Here is a 16,209-nt window from a genome sequence, read left to right on the forward strand (position 1 = left end):
GCAGTGTCCTTACCCGGGAATCGAACCTGCGACCTTTCGGTTACAAGCGCAGTTCCTTACCCACTGTGCCACACTCCTCTCCCACCATGATGTACACACATACCCTGCCGGCGAGTTAATGCCCGGCTTTACCAGCAGAATAAAATACTATTTTATTCACAATCCTTTCAGAAACACCACAATCCTGCAGCACACACAGGTGTGTGATGAAGGAGTAAAACTCACCTTCATCAAAAGGTCAGGGTGTGAAAGAGAGTGGGGTGAATGTATGGATTTCATTACAGTTCATAGCAGGTAGTGAATAATGGAGATGGATGAAGACTGCAATGTGTGACAGACCTGAAACATTTTACTATACAGGTGGTCAATCTTTTACCATGTCAATCAGACACATCAACTGTGACCGAATACTACAGAATCCATGAAACCTAACATTCTGCTCAGGAACCAAAAACCTGGCGACCCTCATAAGGTTTTAGCCTGCTTTTATTTGCTTGCTGTGATAGAGGATTAAAGTCAGACTGAAATTGCTTCGCTTATATGTTGTACAACCCTTGGTGGTAAAATAGGCAGTGTCAGCTGTATTATCAAATCATTTACAATTTATAATTTTTTGTTTTGAATTACAAAAATTGGTGTTTTAAAAATCACTGCGCCACCTACTGTTTTTTCCACATTTTTAAAATTGCCGCTTCCTGACGTCAGTAAGCAGGCTCATTTGCATGCAGCCTATCACAGCGTGTGTTTGCTTATGACATTGAGGGCTAGGCTGCATTTGCCACTGTCAAGTCTGGCAAACATGACACCTTGCAAGCGGCACTGTTGTGTCGAAGGATGCACAAATAGTGACTCACTACACACAATCCCGAAGGACACAAACGTAAAAAAAAAAACAAGTGCGTAGACTTTTTTATCAGGTTCATTAGTGTCAAACAACACAAGAGTCTGCAGTCTGCATTTTAAATCAGACGACTTCTTGAATTGGCCGCAAAAACAGAGTGGATTTTGCAAAGAACTGCGACTGAACCCCGGAGCAGTCCCCACAATTCGATCAAGCACAGTATGGAGCAGTACGGAGAATAACCCAAGACTCCAGAGCACATGCGACCAAAAATCTGTGCGACTAAACATTTTCATTGGTCGCACCGGTGCGCCTGACATTTAGCAGGTCTGTCTCTGTGTGTTATGACGGAGTATTATGGCCACAGAGGAAAATTCTGAGATTTCGAGAATAAGGTCGTAATATTAGGAGAATAAAGTCGAAATTTTACGAGAAAAAAGTCATAATATTATGAAAATAAAGTCGTAATTTTACGAGGAAAAAAAAATCATAATATTACGAGAAAAAAGTCGTAATTTGACGAGAAAAAAGTCATAATATTACGAGAATAAAGTCGTAATTTTAGGCTACGTGTTATTTTAGAGGGGAAATATCAGAAGAGCAGCCTGTCGCCTGCGTTAAAATGAGGAAGGTGGAGCATCTTGTGAAGTTATACTTCAGTATAGGTTTCACAAATAACGAAATACTTAATCTTTTGGCTTATCCTAAGTATCAGGACATTGAAAAGATTGTGCAAGAAACTGTCTATTCCGAAGAAAGAACCACACGGACTTGGAGGAAATTGCAGGCTCAGGCTGCAGACTGTCCTCTCGCCTGTTTTTTTTGGTTGCTGGTAATATATTTTCCTAAAAAAAAAAATGTTTTTTTCTCGAAATTTTACGATTTTATTCTCGTACTATTATGATTTTTTCTCGTAAAACTTTTTGTTTGAGTTATTTGAGTTTGATTTAAATAGCCTATTTGAGTTTGTCAAGCACTTTAAATATCAGTACTTTTTAAGTTTTTTTTTTTTTTTAAACAATTGAGGTCATTGTGATTTCTTGTTTGTGCTGTGATTTAAATAAATAAAAAACATTTATTTTTAAAAAAATATAAATTGACCCCCGCCGGGCCTAAGCATCGGGGATTTTTAAATTTTTTAAAATGTATTTTTAAGATGTTTTTAAACTAGTTACAGTGGGGCGGCTCGGTTGAAAAGCTCACCAGCGACATCTGTTGGTTAAAATGTGAACGCACTATAGGAAAACAGCAGGTCTGTTCTTTACCCTCATTGTGCAGAGTGACGTTCAACACTTGATGCTTCCAACTGTCACAAGCTAACGGTACCTAGCAAGGCACCATTTCTTTAGTAGGCTAACTATTCTCATTACAAATGGTGTTATCACTTAATCTCGTCAGTAAGTACATTCTTTTTATATTAACTTAAGCAGTGTGTAGGTAACGTTAAACTAGTAGCATGAATGTACGTTCGATACATTGTAACATTACATGATTTATTAATCGCCATCGAAATAACGACATCACTTGTTTATCAATAACGTTAGCTTGATGACATTGATGTGCACGACAACGTGGTCATTTAGCTAACTTGCCAAACAGTCAGTAACACAGATACATAGATATTTTGTTGTTGTTGAAATGTGCCCAACATTACAAGGCTGTACATTGTTGTAAGATTCAGTAGCCAATTGAAAAATATGAAAGTGTGGACAAGAATTTCTCTCCAAATATAAAAGTTCACAAAATTCTGACACTTGTTCCTAGCAGAAGGGGTCCTGGTCTACATCCTACCCCATTTCTGTGAAATTTTAATGTAGCATTTTTTAATAATCCCACCTCAAACTTTTCATGTAATCCAATAGAGGTCAATTGCACAAATTGCACTTTTTGACAAAATATCGGTCAAAACATCGGTAATCGGTGGGCTAGGACTCTCCAAAATCGGGATTGGCATCGGACCCAAAAATCTGGCATCGGTCGGGCTCTACAAAAAAGCACTTTTTTTAATTGGCGTCTATTGGATTACATGGAAAGTTTGAAGTGGGATTATTAAAAAATGCTACAGTAAAATTTCATAGAAATGGGTTAGAATTTAGACCAGGACCCCTTCTGCCAGGAACAAGTGTCAGAATTTTGTGAACTTTTACATTTGGAGAGAAATTCTTGTCCAGACTTTCATATTTTTCAATTGGCGTCTATTGGATTACATGGAAATTTTGAGGTAGGATTATTAAAAAATGCAATAGTAAAATTTCACAGAAATGGGGTAGGATGTAGACCACTTCAGGAGCCCTTCTGTCGTAATTAAATGTCAAATTTTCACACTTTTTAAAAACAAAATGCGTGACACTGATCTGTCCATAGTACAGTCTTAAAAGACATGATAAGTGAACGTATCATAATTAAAAAGTTTTTTTTTTAAATTCTCATTACCACCTTTGTTTAATTTCTCTCTTCATCCATATCTCTCTTTTAGAAGCAAATTATAACCTTCGCAAATACGTAAGGAAGACCGCGAAACCGTCCAATCATATAACGCAACCGATTTAAGGTGGACCGGAAATTTCGAATCGGGAGCTGCGAATCGGGAGCAGAGACTGTAAAAAATATGGACAAAGCTACTGTGACGTCACCCATTGCCTCTCCGTGGTTCTGTAAAACACGTTTTGAAGCTCAATGGCGGGCGCGGCCATGTTCTCGATTTGGAGCCAAAACCATAGAGTTAAGCGGTCTTGTGATTTTTATAATGTGATTGACAGTACGGTGCGGAAAAGCCCATCAACCTGAACGAACGATTGCAGAACGAACTTGAGGCTAGCTGGCTGTCTGCCGTTATGTTTTAAAATATATGATCAAATGTTTACGTTTAATTTCCATCCGTGACTGTACTGTGTCATGTAATCAAGTTATATGTATGACATTAATAATACAATTATGTTCAGTTATCTTCAGTTTATGTTTCTCGGCAAAACGAATATGCTTAGCTAGCATATCAGCTTGCCAGTGAGCTAGGTAAGCTATCCGTGGTTAGCTCACGCATTAGCAATATGAACTACAGGGGAAGAACATCGACTGCACTGATCTGATGGTCAATCAATCAGATGTGTAGACTACTGGTGATTTGACTAGGCTAATTTTCATATAACTGTCTGGTAGACCTGCTGTTAACCAAGCAAGTTATCGTCGTAGGTTTTCGCCACAGTCAGTTAATGAGCCATTAACTGCTACTACTCCATCGCCGTTTGTGGTGTTTACTTGCTGGGTGACGCTAGCTGATCGTTCGCAAGTCACTTTTTACCGAATAAAAATTAACACTGTCAGCGGTGATTAACAAATCTACCAAGTATTTTAATAACTGATCTACAGGCGTGTAAATATGACAACGCACTTTGAAGAGAAAGTTTTCCACCTGTTGCATAAAGACAAAAATAATGTACATTGAATTTCTAATTATTATTTTCTTGCTAGCTTCTAGCTTTGTCACATTCGTGCAGCCTAGCCCAGGTAGACATTTACGGAATGTACACGACTGACAAGCCGTCAAACACGTTTGACAGATGGAATATTTGCCGGTTAGGGTTAGCTAGCTAGTCAAATGGCTTGGTAGCCGAAGTTGCGAACTGTTTTAGCATAGGCTACTGGACTACCACATATAGCAAATAAGCGTTAGCTGATTACGCTTTCTGTCAACTAATTATTCGGTTAAGTGGGCTAAAGAAATAGCCCACTTAACCCACTTAGTCCACTTAGTCCTCCGCAGTAATCCGGAAGTGACGCAAGCTGTACCTCATTGGTCCAGAACAAATATTGACACTGTGCCCAAATGACGCAATAAATCATGAAATCGACCCATGGACAGTCATAAGACGAATAAAATACACCTATTATGACTATTTGTTCTTGTGAGAAAAAATTATTGACTTTGTATTTTGATCGCATTTGTACCGTAGACTTACATGGAAACCGGATATGAAAACACCTATACTGCAGCCATCCGTAGTGGCGCTAGTGAGCAACCAGGAACTACAACACCAGGAAATGAGCTTCAAAAACGAAGTCTGGTTTTGGCCGCTTGATCGGGAGCCAACTTCAGCGTTGAGAAATTGCTGAGTTGTCTTAGAATCTTTATCGCAACAGAATGTATTAAGGCTGGCAGCCCGGATCAAATTTGTTGTAACAGCTGCCGTTCAAAACAAACACCTGAGAGAGGCTGCCTGCGTGCATGCCTCCCCCTAGGCGTTACGTCATTGTTTTGCAGTGCGCAGCTGTCATAAAATCATGCTGGCTTCGATAAGCGGAATCATAAGCGGTAAGCTCGGAGCCATACGAATTCCAAGGAATAGGACAACTTGGAGCCATTCCTATTTAAATGTACCCCGCATTCCAAGGCTTGTTGTAAGATTAAGTAGCCAATCAGGACTTGAATACAAGTTTTTTGAAGAGTGAAAAAACTTTGATATTATTTATTTTAATTAAATTCAATTTCTTTTGTTGTTAAACACAGCATTCCAAGTCTGTACATTGTTGTCAGATTCTTTGTAAGACTATGCTATGCTGTAAATAGTTGTTGATTTTTTAAAATATGTATTGAATAAATTACTTCTTTACAACAACATTCACATTACGTAGTTATATTTTCAAATCTCCAGTCAGCTTTTAGCACTGACTTAATGTAGGGCCCTATGGAATCTCTGTTATAGCTTTTTTAAATTATCAATTCCGCAATTCCGTCCATGATTCTGTTATCACAGAAACTATAGGGCCCTAGCTTAATGCTGCCATCAGTCTGTCGCAGGCCCATGCCGGGCCCCCATCAAAAAAGACACTTGGCCGCCGGCCCGCGCCGGGCTGCCGGCCCCCGTCAAAAGATACCTGCCACCGGGCCTAACAACTTTTCTGGGGGAAACCCTGTATATATATATATATATATATATATATATATATATATATATATATAAACGCTGTTACAAAATATAGTTGAGAGCGCCTAAGCTCTCTGAAAACCTAGGGAAAACCCTGCTTTACCTGTCTACTGAAATGTAGCCTGTCACCCTCTTATTTTATCTTGATGGCTGTCACAGTCAACATTTTCCCACCATCCGCACTTTTTTTCCCCCCCCGCCATCGTAATTTGAATTCGCCCGAGTTCATTGTACTAGCTCACTGGGAGGGAATGCTGACTTCAGCTGTCTACTTTTCTGTCATTTAATAATGTATTTTTCTGTGCGCCGTGGGAAAAACCGGCAGTCACTCTAGCTGTAGTCAGCCTCAGACGGTCCGCCCACTAGCTGTCACTCAAAACGCAAGGAGTACGCCCTCGACCCCGCCCACGCAGTTTCCGAACCTCCATAGTAACATGATAGTAACATTTTTGTGATATGTCCAAAACTACAAAAGTATACATTTTTATCATTTAAAAAAAAACATTTTGAAACCATTTAAAAACATTTTTGCAATGGTATAGAATATAAATAATGATATAGTATTTCAAATTTCAGTCCGACTAAGATATATATGGGCACAGAAAGAATGCTGGTGGACAGATGAGTAAACTGAGAGAGAAGGAGCTTTTTAACATTTCACTGAATAGAACCATAATCACAAATTCTATTTAGTTATTGTCACACAGTACACAGCACCACTCACCCCAGTCTCTGTAGTTTACAGTTTGGACTCCTCAGTCCAGCACTGAGCAGCTCCACTCCTGAATCTCCCAGGTTATTGTAGCTGAGGTCCAGATCTCTCAGGGGTGAGTTTGATGACTGGAGAGCTGAGGCCACAATATCACAGATCTTCTGTGTGAGATTGCAGCTGTTCAGTCTACAAAGAGGAGTTAATATATTCAAGTAAAAAAGAATTATTGGCACTCTTCATTGAAATCAACATAAATGATTGTATAAAAGAAACCTAAATTATAAACCTAATTATTTTAATTTTCTGCTCAAACATCTGTAGAAACTGCTTACTTTCACTTTAATAAAACAATTCTTATAAAAAACTTTTATTTTTCTCAAAAACCTAGGGGTCAAAATTATTGGCACCCCAAAGTATATTTCAAATAAAACCAAACAAAGTGGCATCTAAAAAAATTTTTCTAAAAAAAAAAAATCTTAGTCCCCCGGAACTGTATTGCTGCCTTTCACCATTTCCTGTTTCACTGGGGTTCGAATATGAGGTTGCACAAATGTAAAATCCCTTTGTCATCCGTCACTATGGGCTAAGGGATCAGCTGAGCCCCTGTGCTGAGGCTGTCTCAGGACCCCCTGGTGCTGCACACTGCTAAGGGATCAGCTGAGCCCCTGTGCTGAGGCCGTCTCAGGACCCCCTGGCGCTGCACACTGCTAAGGGATCAGCTGAGCCCCTGTGCTGAGGCTGTCTCAGGACCCCCTAGTGCAGCACACTGCTAAGGGATCAGTGGGCAGGGAGTGGGGGAGCCCCAATACTCCCAGGGAGATCAGGGCAGCAGTGCAGTACGACAGGGGAACATCTGCACATTAGCCGCGTTTCCACCAAAATTACCCGGAACTTTCAGTCCCAGGAACTACTTTACCAGGAACTAAAAGGTTCCTTCAGCCAATGGTTGTCTGCGTTTCCACCAGGGTCTAAAGTACCGCGAAGATTAGGCAAATTAGCCCACTGACGTTGTCGTCGGTCCATCTGTCATATGATTTCTTCTGTAACCCCATACTACCACCGAAGTAGCCTACATTATTTTCTAATAACCGGGACAGCCCGGAGGGGTTTATTCCACTTATATACAACGGGTTACCAACAATGACTATATATGGTTACTTTTGTATTTATTGATTTTCATATATCCTCTCAAACACATTCATTAACAGCAGAAAACATGCACACGTTGTAAACAATTTGCTGTTTTATTACTTTCTCGTCGTCAATTCCATATAGGCTAATCGCAAAATGACAAGAATAGAACGAAAACTCGGACTTGCGTGAAAATGTAAATTAGTCGTGGTACAGCCACCGTTTGCTTTCCTTCGAAGTTACTGCTAGCCGAGCAGCGAAGTGTGCCCTCCAGATGCGAACCATGCACCATAAATGAGTCCATAGTCTTCCTGGTCTTTTCGTGGAATTGAAAAATGGCAGTAAAATTGAGTAAAATTACGGCAGTCTGAAAAAGCTAAAGGGAAGATTACTAGAATTAACCTGTTATTTTACCCGGATAAAAAGTGCGGAAGGTGATTTCCAGTTTGCTTGTACTGTATCACCAATGTTAATTATGCAGAACTACCGCATACCTCACATAACTGTATCAAATGTTTTGAGTCAATTACAACGGGCTAACAAAGAAAATCCGGAAGAAAATATTCAGCAACCGAATTAATCCGTTTGAATGTTTTGGTAGCCTACGTAATATGCTGTCCCAGCGCGAATGCTTAGCATTTTATAAAACGGAATACTAAAGCAAGAAAAGAACAGAAGAGCACACGTTATAATTCCAAGACGTTGACAGGCTATAACCAAAAGTAGGCTACTGCGCCGCATAACATACAAGTTTGATTTGAAGTTATTATGAAAATAAATTGGTTTGCCGCTGCATATTTTCAAACATGGCGGGTAATGGCGGAAAATAAATACAACACAAATGCTACGAGTACTCGACCAATCAGAAATGTTCAGCGCTGCAAGCTCCGCCCAAAAGGTTCCTGTACTTTCGGAAAGTACTACCCCCCGAGCAGGAACGTTTTGGGGGGTAAAACAAAGCCCCCAGAACTAAATTTAGACCCTAGTTCCTGCGGTGGAAACGCACTGAGTTCCTCAAAAGGTTCCTAGTTCCGGGGTATAGTTCCTGCGGTGGAAACGCGGCTATTGTGTTTATACATTAAGATACAGGAATAAGCAGGGAACAGGCTGTACGGACCCAGCAGCAGTTTATATTGTGATTAAAGCTCAGACAGCAGTGTATTTAAAACTCCAGGAGGCACTGTCAGGCAAGCAACAATTAAGTAAAAAAAATGTTTGTACGTCGCTTTGGATAAAAGCGTCTGCCAAATGAATGTAATGTAATGTAATGTAAAATATGTTTATTTTCTGAATCCAGTGCTTTGATCAATGCCCTTGTTAAAATGTTCAGCACTCTGAATACTGAACACAAGTGGTATTGCGTGCTAAAACCCCTCACTTAACCTACCTAAAAATATATATTTTACATGATTTAACAAGTATTATTGAAAATGACAATTATGAATTTAATCATTGATAAGTCTGTCGACAGTAACCTGGTGGAATCAACCGACAAACCAAAACACACTCTGTATCAGGACTACTTCTAAGTTACAAAACAAAACAGAAAACATCAAACAAGATGCTACATTTAGATTACTAAAAAAGAAAGACTGAAGAGCCAGACCATACCAAAGTACTCCCCTCTTCCAGTGCCACGGGAACAAAGGAAATGAGCTAAAACGTACAACCAAGAAACCACCACCAAAATAAAGACCAACTGCAACCCAACACAACTTTTTCCTGAGGCCATCATAAACACTTTACGCAACATGGCTTGAGCATGTTTGCCCTGTTTGGGCAATGCCGAGTTCAGGTGTAGAAGGGGGGCGTGCTCATTTATGACAAGGACTGCCCTATCTAAAAGCTGACAGTGTACTTATTAAAGTGACCTTATGTTGTTGAAAGCATGGCTAAGAACCATATTATTACCAAAATATTCAAGAATTTAGTCCCTTTCTTACAAGACCAAACATGAATATATTAGGAGGTAATTCAGTTAAGTTATTGAATACCAATAAAAGCATGGAAGTTTACTTGTGCTTCTAACATAAACATAAAGTTTTCAGTCAACGATTTCAATAAAATGTCACAGATTGCATTTAAACTTAAGATCAAACAGAACCGGATCTTTGTTCATTCTGTAGCCACACTGGGCCTCTGGCCTTGTAAATAGCTGTGTCTTCTGGTTAGTCTCATCTGAGACAAACTCTGCAGGAGGTACGACCCATAGATCGCCTGCCTAGATTAGGGTATCAGAGTGGCGTAAAGGACGTTTCCTTTAATGTTCGTAGAGGGGAGGGTAGGTAGCATTCTTCAAGCCAATATTGTATCCAGTTCACTGTTTCTCTCTCTGAGGCCATAATCTAAACACTTGATATCTGACTTACTGTAGATAAGTTAATTGCTAATTTTGCCCTCCCACCCAACCACAGCGTCTGGCTTCAGTCGGTTCGTGGTCTGAAGAACAAATCATCACTGCAGACCCATCGCCCCGTCCCACAGGTGGACCATTTCTGAGCAGCCAGCAGCTCAGTGGTTGCAGTCTTGTCAGAGGCAGTTCATGAAAATGATAGGTATTGTGTAGTAATACTCATTTAAGCACCCTGGGGCAATACAAAAGGACTCTCTATGCATTTTTTGTTTTGTTTCTTTCCTCCTGATTCGTAGCTGAGCTCACTGAATGTCAGCCATCTACCAATAGGAACTGAGCAGCCGAGACTAATGTCAATGATGCCACAAACTAGCTTGTTCCAACATGGCAGCAGCCTCATGTAAAAAAGGGAATTTTAGCTTTTTTTCCTGGCGAATACTGATCAATTTCAGATTTGAATGCAGGGCCATATCTTATTTAAGGTAACAAGCGCGAATCCGCAATAGCTGCGACCGCACACGCGCATGCATCCATGCTTGCATGCAGGGGCATCATGCAAGCCAAAATTCTGGAGGGGCACAATTAGAGCGGGGGGCTTGGGGGTCCTTCCCCAGAAAAAAAAGAAAATAATGATGCAATTTTCTGCAATTTGATACATATATTCAAAGACTTTGGGGGGATTATATTAAAATGTCACTAAATCAGTTTCTGTAGCTCAGTAATCTCCCACTTTATATTAGGGTAAGTACTGTATATTTATTTTTCATGTCAATTATTTGTGCTGTTATGGTTATTGAAAATGACACTCACTTATTCACTCACTTCTACACTAGCTTCTACACTGCTGCCACTGTTCTTGAAAAAGAGCTAAATCTTGTCTGCTTCACCCAAAGATTTTAAGGAGTATAAAATTCACATAAAAAGACTATATCCACAATGCAAATTAATTTAGAGAACATAGATACTAAAGCCACAGATGAAAGGAACCTGCCAACATGGTAATAGCTGTATTTTCAAACACAACGCATAGGAAGCAGCATGAGTACATACGAGACTGTGCTGACATCACATAGCAGTGTCTGCTCCATTGCCAATTAAAGCTCAGGCTGAGCAGCAGTAACCTATTTTCCAAACTGCTCAGCCTCCTTGAAAGATCCATCATCACCACTAGCCTAAGTACATATAACCTGTAACCACACCTACACACAATTAAATCTGCATACATTTTCATGAAGGAAAAATAGCCTATTACTATAAATCTCACCTAAGATAACTACCTCTTGCACTCTCAACCTCCTGACTGAGGACAAGGCTGGGGCTTTCTGTTGTTTTTTTAAAGAATGACGAGAGTTTCCTCTGCATCTTGACCTGGAGATATCAAATGGAATTCAGTGTTTTGCTAACAATAACCTGTGATAGTGGTGGCAAAATCAGCTCACTGCCATTAGAATCACACCTTTACCAATATTAAATAGCATGCTATGCTATCACAAGTCACGACTAGCTAGTGAGCCAGAAGGCTAAACAACCGGATTGAGGGATGGCTACTAACTTTAGCTGGTACTAGTCAACTATCTTGCAAATCAGACTATGCCTATATTTCTGAAATGCAATTAAGTGTGTATAACTAATTGCATTTCATATTCAATCTCATTGCGAATCATTGATCTGAACTGGCCTTTAGTTAGCTACATTGCAACAAGGTAGCATTGCATTCGAGAGACGGTTTGCGAGGTCGGTACCGGTCAGTAGCGTTAGCTTATACAGTAACGTTTTTTATAATTGTTAGCTGACATTAGATTGTGTTATTTACATTAGTTAGCTAGCTAACGCAACGTTACCTGATATGAGAGATGGATACTGTGCTCAACGTTGTCTAAACTAATGTTGCCTTTCTTGACACGGTCCGGTAGCTAGTGTTAGCTGTGCAAATAGCTATGTAATTTAGTAACGTTACATTGTCATCAAATGTCAACAAATAATATGGCCTCTCATGTTACACAAAAACTTTTTAGGGTTCCTTAACCCCCCACCCCCCCTTCTCTGTAACGCTGGCAAACACCGGAAAAAACAGTAAGCCGCTCAGGTAAGACAGAGATGATCTTCATCACTGCTCCATCCTTTAACCTCCTTGACCTTTGTATTTCCCTAGGAGACACCGTCATGTCATCATCACCCACTGCCAAAAACCTTGGAGTGGTGATGGACAACAGACTGTCCCTCTCCCAGAACATCGCGGCGGTGAGTCGAACATGCAGGTTCTTCCTGTACAACATCCGGAGAATCCGTCCCTTCCTCACCACCTACGCAAGCCAGCTCCTGGTTCAAGCGATGGTCCTGTCCCGCCTGGACTACTGCAACTCGCTGCTGGCTGGTCTGCCAGCATCCGCCATCAGACCCCTGCAGCTCATCCAGAATGCCGCAGCTCGTCTGGTCTACAACCTCCCCAGACATTCCCATGTCACCCCCCTGCTCACTGACCTCCACTGGCTGCCTGTCATGGCTCGCATCAAATTTAAGACTTTGGTGCTTGCATACCAGGCAGCTAAGGGGTCAGCACCAGGATACATCCAGAGGATCATCAGACCCTACACACCAGCCAAACCTCTCCGTTCTGCCACCTCTGGACGCTTGGCACCTCCCCCTCTTCGTGTCTGTACTTCCCGTTCGCCTCTGCTGTCTGTCCTGGCCCACCGCTGGTGGAATTACCTTCCCGTGGCGGTCAGAACAGCAGAGAATCTGATTACCTTCAAGCGCAGACTAAAGACTGATCTCTTCAGGCTGCGCCTCTCCCCACCCCTCCCTAGCCTCTAGTTTAGCTCAATGTACCTAGTTAGGCTAATGCGATCATGTTAGTTTTGTATTTGGCAGGATTGTTTTGTCTGATTCTGATTAGGCAAATGTGATTTCAGTGCTAGTTTTGTACTTGGCATGATTGTTTGTTTGTTTGCTGAACAGGTTACCCTACAGGTTGGAGTCCTGATCTGTGGTCACTTCTGGCACTACAATCTTTACTTCACTCTAGTGTGTTTTTCTGCACCTTGAACTAATGCACTTGTTGTACATTGCTCTGGATAAGAGCATCTGCTAAATGCCTGTAATGTAATGTAATGTAATGCTCACACACAAGTGAGTTGAAGAGCGAGCCTGTTGCGTTAGCTCCGCCTACCCTCTCTGGCAGACCAACCACTGATGGGTGATGGAAAACACGACACTAACTATGCGCCGCTTGTGATTTTTTCCCGGGAATGTCGCCACAGACACCTAGTTCTTTAATCATAAATTATTATTATAATAATATAAATTAATATAATAATATGCTTAATCACCATTGTTTCACCTAATTTGGCGATAGATAGTGACTTAACAGACATTTATTTTAATGAAAATCTTCGAGATTATTACTTTAAAGAGTAACTTTTTCCATTTGTGTTTTTTCTCTCGTTCACTTCGCCTACCTGCTTCCCCGATCCCGTGTTTGTTCGGTACCTTGTTAATTGTATCTGTCTTGTCGGTCCAGTGTGTCTAGTCTCCGTGGTCATTCTGTCTTGTCTTTCGCCGGCATTTCGCCGGTTCCAGCTCACCTTCCGCCGGCCTTCCTGTCCTGTCCAGTCCAGTCCTGTCCAGCCCTGTGCCTGCTCCCTGCCGCTGTCCAGCCCTGTGCCTGCTCCCTGCCGCTGTCAGCCTGTGCCTGCTCCCTGTCGCTGTCAGCCTGTGCCTGATCCCTGCCGCTGTCCAGCCCTGTGCCTGCTCCCTGCCGCTGTCCAGCCCTGTGCCTGCTCCCTGCCGCTATCCAGCCTGTGCCAGCTCCTGTTCATCAGTCAAACTACACCTGCCTTGTCCCTCTGGTTCCCAGCCTGGTTCCCTATACCTGGAAAAATAAATCACGTCTGGTTTCTCCCTGCATTATCTGTGTCTGTGTCTAGCGTTTGGGTCCACCTGTACTACTCCCCGTAACACAAGGAGCACATCAAGGCAAAATCATGGTCCTGCAGATTCCTCCTGTACAACATCAGGAGGATTCGACCATACCTGACCACGCACGCCACCCAGCTACTTGTCCAGAGTATAGTGACCTCCCATCTTGACTCCTGCAACCACTTCCTTGCAAGCCAGCCAACTTGTGCCATACAGCCACTACAGATGATTCAGAATGTGGGTGCCCTATGGAGGTCACTCCACTGGCTACCAATCGTCACCAGGATCAGTTTCAAGTCCTTAACACACCTACACAAAAGGACAGCCCCCGCCTACCTACAGGACATGATTCAATCCTCCAAGCCAGCTCGACCACTCCACTCTCTCAGCAGGGCGACTGCACTCTCTGCCATCAAGGTGAATGGTTCTCGCTCATCCCTAGCACAAAGCTTCTCCACCCTAGCTCCTCAGTGGTGGAACAAACTCCCTGTTCTTCTACAAACCACTCAGTCATTGCCCGTCTTCCGCTGTAGTCTGAAGATGCATCTCTTCAAACTGTACCTGGACTAGCTATCACTACTCTGCAGGGTATACCCATGCACCTCCAACCAGCACTCATATTGCATTTGTGTCGTTAACTTGATATTATAGCTAGTTATTGTCAGGGTTCTGGGGTCTTCTGTTGTCTTCCCCCTTGTTGTTTCTCCGTTGGGCCGCCAGATGGCGGCACCTCGGTTTTGTGTTCAGTTAATTGTTTTATTGTTTTTGATTATCCAATTATTAGTTGCGTTTTGTCTCGTGTTCCCCTCCCTCTCTGTGGCTTGATTGTTCATCGTGCCCTCCTGTGTCTCGTCTGCGTCTCTCTATTTAAATCTCCCTCTCCCCAGACTCAGGCGCTGGAACCTTTGCTTTGCCTTGCTTTGTCTGGTTTGTACCTGGTTTGCTACCTGCTTGTTTGTTCCTGTTTCTGCCCGTTTTTTCCCCGTTTACCTGTTGTTTGCCTGCCTGTGCCCTGCCTTCCCTGTTTTCCTTCGTTTTTGGGTTTTTGTATTTTTGTTTTTTGTAAATCGTTTGAAGATTTTCGTTGTTTGTTTGTTTCACCCTGCAAGTCCCTTTGTTCCCTGTTAGTTTATTAAAGTCTTGTTTTCCCCAGTTTTGGACTTTCTGTTTTACTCTGCGTTTGGGTCCATTCCCGCACCCACTCCTGACAGTTATCATGCCTCCTAGATTGAAATAACATTTTCTGACCTAGCCTATGCTTACTTTTTCAGCATCATACATGCAGTTAGAGCACTAAGGTTGGCCAACCAGATGCTCTTGGATGTTCCGAGATCCAGGCACAAAAATAGAGGTGACCAAGCTTTTGCGGTAGCTGCCCCTAATCTCTAGAACAGCGCACCTTTTCATATAAGAACTGCTCAGACCGTAGAATCTTTTAAGTCGCTTCTGAAGACCCACCTCTTCTCATTGGCATTCAATTCGAGTTGAGCTTGTCACCTTGATTTTATCTTCTGTTGTGCCGTAATTATTTTATTACTATGTTTATTGCTTCCTTTTATTCTTATTTTTATTTATTTTTATATTCATTTTTGGTATTTTCAGTCTGTTCAGCACTTTGGTCAACTGTGGTTGTTGTAAATGTGCTATACAAATAAACTTTGACTTGACTTTTACTTACTGCGTGGATTGAACTTACTGTGTTCATGACTATGAATAACTTTCATCATGAGTATTGTACCTTATTGGACCTGTGTTTTGTAGTTGTTTCAATGACCTTCGGTATGCACTAATTGTATGTTGCTTTGGATAAAAGTGTCTGCCAAATAAATGTAATGTAAATGTAATGGTTAATGTAACTTGAACGGCTAACGTAACATTGGCCGGTTAATATAATAACATAGGGCTACAAATGTTTTGATGAATAATGAAATACTTCATGTAACTGTTAATAACACATCAAAAATCCAGTCTTCCATTATACCAGGTGTACGTACTTAAAAAGAATTGAAAGACTCATGAAGATATAGAAACACTACAACATGAACCCTAATAGGGTTTGCACTTTTGGAGTAATTCATTTCATTTGGAGCAGACTTAATTTCTGCCTATGCCTCCCTCCAATCCCTGCAGTTCCTTGCCCTCACAGAGACCTGGATCACACCAGACAACTCTGCCACTCCTGCTGCCCTCTCATCCTCCTACTCCTTCTCCCACACCCCCCGGCGATCTGGCCGTGGTGGTGGTACTGGTCTACTGATCTCCCCCACCTGGAAATTCTCTGTTCTCCCCCTCTCTGACCTGTCCATATCCACTTTTGAATTCCATCCTGTCT

General features: G+C 41.7%; 1 protein-coding gene across 9 annotated transcripts in view; it reads right to left on the reverse strand.

The window, feature by feature from the left end:
• LOC135240535 (NACHT, LRR and PYD domains-containing protein 3-like) overlaps positions 1 to 16,209 on the reverse strand; it is a 169,044-nt gene that overhangs the window by 16,207 nt on the left and 136,628 nt on the right. For all 9 annotated transcript variants that reach the window (XM_064310127.1, XM_064310124.1, XM_064310125.1 and 6 more), the window contains one exon: positions 6,488 to 6,661. In XM_064310127.1, the coding sequence (XP_064166197.1) occupies positions 6,488 to 6,661 (174 nt within the window). The remainder of the gene's footprint in view (positions 1 to 6,487; positions 6,662 to 16,209) is intronic.

This window comes from Anguilla rostrata, chromosome 15 (genome assembly GCF_018555375.3).
Source record: "Anguilla rostrata isolate EN2019 chromosome 15, ASM1855537v3, whole genome shotgun sequence".
NCBI lineage: Eukaryota > Metazoa > Chordata > Actinopteri > Anguilliformes > Anguillidae > Anguilla > Anguilla rostrata.